At 45.5% G+C, this 6000-nt stretch overlaps 1 protein-coding gene across 1 annotated transcript in view; it reads left to right on the top strand.

Annotated features, from left to right (window-relative positions):
• The first annotated feature begins 390 nt into the window (after positions 1–390).
• Positions 391–6000, top strand: part of PRKAG2 (protein kinase AMP-activated non-catalytic subunit gamma 2) — a 213099-nt gene continuing 207489 nt past the window's right edge. Inside the window, exon 1 of the mRNA XM_018909172.3 lies at positions 391–1003. Coding sequence (XP_018764717.1) covers positions 899–1003 — 105 coding nt within the window. The 5' untranslated portion in view covers positions 391–898. The remainder of the gene's footprint in view (positions 1004–6000) is intronic.

The raw sequence follows: 6000 nt of genomic DNA, 5'->3' as shown, positions 1-6000 counted from the left end.
CGGTTTAGGGCACGGCCAGGAGAAACCCTGAGGGGAGGGAGGCGAGAAAACAGCCTGGGAGGTCGGGAGGGAGAGGAACCGCGCCGCCTTTGGGCGTTTTTGGCAAGGTGAAAGGCAGCCTTTTCGCCCACCTCCGTGCTCCGGCAGCCCGGGGAATGCAGGCGCAGCTCCAGCTGCTCTCGCCCCGCCGAGGGGCCGGCGGGGCGGCCCGGGGCGAGCGGCAGCCGGGGGAAGCGGCCGGACTGCGGGAAAGTTGCGTGGTGCTCGTTTCGCAGCTCCTGGGGACCCTGCCGGGGCTCTCGGAGCGCCCGGGCACCTCCTCCCACCCTCCTGCCCCCCTTCCCTCCCTCCCTCCCCGGTCGGGCTCCCCGCGGGACTCCCTAGTCTGCCAGAAGCGTCGCCCGAGCGCTTCCCCTTTTCGGGTTTTGTGGCCTTTGGGTGTTTGGGGGAGTGTTGTTTTATTTTGTATTTTCTCTCTCTCTCTTTCGGTGAGAGTGCGGCCGAGCTGGGCGAGGGGAAGGAAACTTTCTCCCCCCCTCCCCCAGGATGCTCCGGATATTTTTGAAAGGGCGGAAGAGTGAGAAAGGGAGCAGCGTCTGTAAGGGCATCTCATGCTCTTGCGAAGGTCCCCCCTGACACCTCGCTGCTGGGATTAAAGACCGGAGCTGGAGAAACTCCTCCCCTTCCCTCGGCTTCTTTCCCCCCCCGCTCCTATTGCTTCCCCCCACCTCCCCAAATTTCCTAAGGCCATTAGGAAGGGAAAAAAAAAAAAAAAGAGAGAAAAGAAAAAAGAAAACAAGGAGCCTGGAATAACTGCGGCCCGTGGGACAGTGGGGAGAGGTGGAAGAGGAGCCTCCCTCTCCAGATCCATCGCTCAGCACCACGCTTGGGTGAAGGCATGGGAAGCACTGCCATGGACAAGAAGAAAGATGCCTCCAGCAGCAGCAGCAGCAGCAGGAAAAGCTCCAGCCACAAGAAACTCATGCTGCGAGTGCACATCCCCGTAAGTGGCTCTTCGCTCTTCCTCGCGTTCGGCAGCTGGCGTGGCTTAGGCATGTTTTTCTCTGCCATGGAGCGCAGCGAAAGGCAGGGAGAGGTGTTTCCTGCCGAGCTCTGCAGTTTGGGGCACGCTGGGCTGGGGGTGCACCCTGCAACAGGCGAGTCCTCCTCACCCGGGGTGGGCTGAAGAGCGGGGTCTTGGCCCCCCGTGCAGTGCTGGGAGCCCAGGATGCAGTGTCCGTGGCACGGAGGTGTATCCCCTATCCCAGTTTCAGAAGTGACTCTAACTCCCTGCTGAACAAGTGCCCTGGGCTGTGGGTTTGGCTCAGTTTGTCTCACCCGGTTCCCTCAGACTCGCAGCACGGCATGGCTGAAGGTCTGCTCACCCCCAAACGCTGGTCTCAACTTTCCCAGCTTTGGCTCCGGGAACTGTCCCTGCCTGTGGCTGAACCAGCGTTTCATCTGGTTCTTCCCTCTCGAGACTAATCCACTTCTGAATTTCCCAGGGCTGGGGAACCCAGAGCTCGCTCAGATTTGGATCCAAGTAGTCTGGTCACTGCTAAAAGAGCAGGGCAGCTGGATTCACAGGGGAGCAAACTAGCGAGCCGTGCAGCCTGTTCACCAGCTCTGTTCTATATATTCCACTGGATAGTAACATGTAACAAAGTTTAGATACAGATACAGAATAACCACAGATCAAAAGTTTCTCTTTCCAGTGAGTACTAAAAGGCTGACTGGCTCTGTCTTCAGAATTACATGCCTTTCAAAACTTAAATTACTGGTTTTTTTACTATTAGGATGTTCTTGTGATCCATGTAGCTATTAGTTTTCTATTCTCAGTGCTGATGTACCTTTGGTTTCAGTGCTTCTGGCAAGAAATGGCAAAGTTTTTTATCTTTGTGCCCTCTGTTGTTTTATTGCTTATTGGTGTTTGGTTTCTTTTTGTTGTTGTTGTTGTTGTTGTTGTTGTTTTGTTTTGTTTATTAGTTTGTTTTAAATCTCATTATGTAAAAGTGGGAAACAGTTCTACCCGTATCTGCCAGGCCACCAAGGAGCAAAAAGATATTTGTGGTTCTAAGATTTTCCTTTGTTTTAGGAAAGAATAAGAAGTCAAAGCAAATTTATTAGGTGTCTCGAGTGTGTGGAATAAAATGGAGGAAAAGTACATGACTCTTCTGCAGATTTTATTTTTCTCTGGGGAGGAATGCAAGCCCAAGAGCCCAAGCCAAACTTCTGGAGCTCAGAGTGCATTCAGTACTAGAAGAAAAGGGTCTGTTTCTGCTAACAGAAATGGGTGTTGCCTATGTATTTGGGACAGAAGATTTTAGGCAATAAACTTTACCATGTTGCCAGTAGTACTTCACAATAGGGATGTAAAATACCAGCAGATAAAATGTACCACACCAAAGCACCACTCCCCCTGTGCTCATTATTCCTTCCCACCCTGCCTGCAATATTGTCTCTGCCATCTCTTTCCACTGCCCCCCCACCTCTGACTCAGTCTGGCCAGAAACTCTTGTGCACTTGGATCCCCACTGCTGCTCTCAGGAGCTGCATTTTCTGCCATAGATAGTTTTGAATTTTCCTGTGGTTGTTGCAGGATTTTACAGCATCCACCTGGTATTTTTGAAATACCTGCTGATCAGCAAATATCTCTGACCACACCAGAACTTAGGACAATTTTCCTCCTTTTATGGTGTGAAGCTAACATGAAAAAAAGTACTTAAGGAGCTCATTAGCACTAAATCATTATTGACAGAGGAATGCTAATGCTTTTTTCCTAATTTCCTCCCTAATCCATAGATAACCTTTCTTCATGAGTTTTAACTTAATTCTGTCTTGGATGGAACATTTTTAGTAGTGAGTCATAATTTTTCATGTTCATCATCTCTTGGCTTTTTGGTACACAGTTTGTCACCTGGGTAATGGTAGGGACTCAGATACACAGGCTTGCAAATGCCAGATGTTGCACTGAAGTCAACAGATGTTTTGTTGTTCACCCAGTTGTAATGAGATAACACCTTCCATTCTTCCTCTCCATCCTCAAAATATGACCCTTCTCTTCCATTCTGCATCATTCTAACATTCCTCAAATGGACTACTGAGCCCATGGTTGTACTCATATTTTTAGTGGTTTTCTGTAATCTGGCAGAGTTTGAACATGGCTGTGCTATAAGAAAGAACATTTTTCACATTCTCCTTACTTGTCAGAGGAATCTGCATTTGAAAAGATCTGTTTAGTCTGTTTTTTTTTTTTTTCTCTTTCATAACGTTTTCTTGGCTGTTGTTTTGAAGCATCATTCCTATTATTTCAGTGGCGCCTGTCAGTGTAGCTGTAGTTGTCAAGGGAGCTTTCACCAGACTGTAATTTTTATTTTGTTCATTCTCTTCTTTGTGTTTCTGTGAGATCATGTTTATTGCTGAGACATGTAATTCATGCTCATTTGGATCTTCAAATTAGGAACAAGAGAAGAGCTAACAAGGTCTGAGTAGGAGGAGAGAGAGGAGTCCATTCTGAAAGAGAAAGCAGTGGGACAGAGAGGTACTGTTGTGATGCAGGCTGACCTAAAACATATTTACTGGTCATGCAGAAGTGCTGATTGAAAAAATAATATATATTGTGGGGGGAAAAAGGGGAAGGATGCAAAATATACTATAATTAGGTCAGAGGATTCTAGAATAACAGGGATTTCTTAAAAGAGAGTTGTATGCATTTCTTCCCTCTCCCACATAGTTTTATTGTTTTGGGTTTGTCTGTGACAGTGGGGAAAAAAACAGATCAAGTGAAGAAAGCAAGTTTGTGGCTTGCAACACTCCAGGGCATTTCTCAGGTACACCTTTCTCAAGGAAGGACAAGACATGATACAAAAAATCTGGAAACACTCTATTTTCACCTTCTTTCTGTGCTCAGTCTCTCTCAGCACAGGTGAGTGGTGCCCTACCTGTGGTGGATCACTAAATTCTTGCAGGCTGGCTTTCCTCACTGCTCTCAGCTTGTGTTCAGTAGCCAAGAATAAAGTAGAATAAAGTATTCTGTAGCATTGCAGGGGAGTGTTTGCTGAATGGCTGGGATAATGGAACATCTTGTTTGGTTGTTGTTTTCTTTGTAGATACACAACTGGCTTAAACCAGTAATTTAGATGGACCAGAATATAATTGCAGGAGCCTTTGTAAAGGTCATATCAACCTCTGTCTGTCCCAGCAGCACACTCAGAAGTCTTGAAATTAGAGATGCCTAAATGGAAATTTCTGGTTCAAATATTATTGAAAGCTGCTGCAGATTTAAATAGAAACCTTTGCTCTCGAGATGCATCATGGCTGTAATATGAAGGCATTAGCATTATAAAATTCCTTTTTATGCCATTTAGAAGTTAATGCTTGCACATTGCTTTGAACATTTTTAAAACTCTATTCTGAGATGGGATGCAATTGTCTGCTGAGTAGGAGCTCACAGCAGTGAGATCAGAATGTTCTTTTGTCATCTTGCAAAATCGATCTCTTCTAATGTTAATGTTACCATTGTAGGCCCCTGGTGCTGAAAAAAAAAATTCTGCTCTTGTTTATTTTTAATTTCATCTGGGATGGTTCAGTCAGTGCTAGCAAAGTTATGTTGTATTTACAAGAGCACAACTGAGGGCAGAACCTCTCTCTAGAGCTTCACTATGCCAGGTGCCAAGCACCTGCTGCTCCCAGCAGGTGGGAATTGCAGGAGCTTGGCACTTCCTTGGATTTTTCCCAAATACATCACAAGGTGACCTTTTATTCAAAAGAACAAAGAAGTTTTTTTCACAATAAGCATAAAAATAACATCTGTGAATGAATATCAAAACACCTTTCAGTTCAGTGAGGTGGCTCTTGTCTCTGGCACTTCAGCCCTGACAGCAGAGTTTGATGCACTAGAAGGATGTGCTTGGAGATCAGCGTTCTTTATTTTCCATGCCACACAAAGAAACATCTCTGCACAGTTTCTCCCTTTTCTTTGTCAACCTCTGTGATTTGAAGAGACTCCTCAATGTCAAAATTTATTTCTGCTTCCAGGCTTGGTGTTATGGGGGGATGCCAGGCTGAGCATCAGATGGGTTAAATATTTCTAACCCAATAGATGACAGTGATGTTCTGACAGCTACTGTTGGCTCAGGCTCCACCCCTCCATCTTGCTTTCCACACTTGCAAAGTCATTAGTGGCTGCATGCCTAATAAATCACTGTGAAATGATTTTGTTCTGTCACAGTTTTTGCAGGGTGCTTCTTGTCTCCCAGTAATTATAGGGTGGGCTGATAAGAACAGCACTTCAGTCTAGGAGTTGCTTTAGGAAGCTGCAGATGGGGAATCATCTAGTGAATTCTTTCAAAGGCGAAAAGAAATCAGCTTCCAGTGTGATCTAAGAATGAAAGAAATGTTTGTTTTCTTGGGAAGAGGAGGTGAGGGGAGAGAGAGACAGAGGAGAGAGAAACGTTTCCCTAAAATTAAATCACAACTGTTCTCCCTCTTGCTCTCCCAGGGCAGGCTCTGAGTTGTCCTGAGCCTCTGTGGCCTTGAAGTTTAAATTTGGATTCCTCCCTCAAGAGCTGATATATTAAGACAGGGAAGGGCAAGAAGTATTTGCTCAGGAGTGTTGAGATGGTACATTGAATTATCTGAAGGATAAAAGAAAGGATTCATGTTTACAATCATAATATCTGCTTTTGGTTCTAAAGCATAACAGAAACAGACCACCAGTATGTAGAAACATGCTGTGTCTTAAAAAATATTACTTTTCCTGGTTTGAGATTCTGCTCCTAAAGGGTCTTACCCAACCTCCTTCATTTATACCTGAGCCTGTGAGAACTGTGGGCTCAGAGGAATATGAATTTCCTTGGAGAAATAAATAATGAATGTGGAAGGACCTCACAGAAATGTGGATGGTGAGACTTTTGGGCTCAGGGAAGTTTACACTGTGCTTGTATTGGGAATTAGTGGAACAGAAGAAAAGTCATGCTCCAGAGGGATCAGGAGTGAAGT

This window comes from Serinus canaria, chromosome 2, assembly GCF_022539315.1.
Source record: "Serinus canaria isolate serCan28SL12 chromosome 2, serCan2020, whole genome shotgun sequence".
NCBI classification, from domain to species: domain Eukaryota; kingdom Metazoa; phylum Chordata; class Aves; order Passeriformes; family Fringillidae; genus Serinus; species Serinus canaria.
This window is presented reverse-complemented; position numbering and strand designations above follow the sequence as displayed.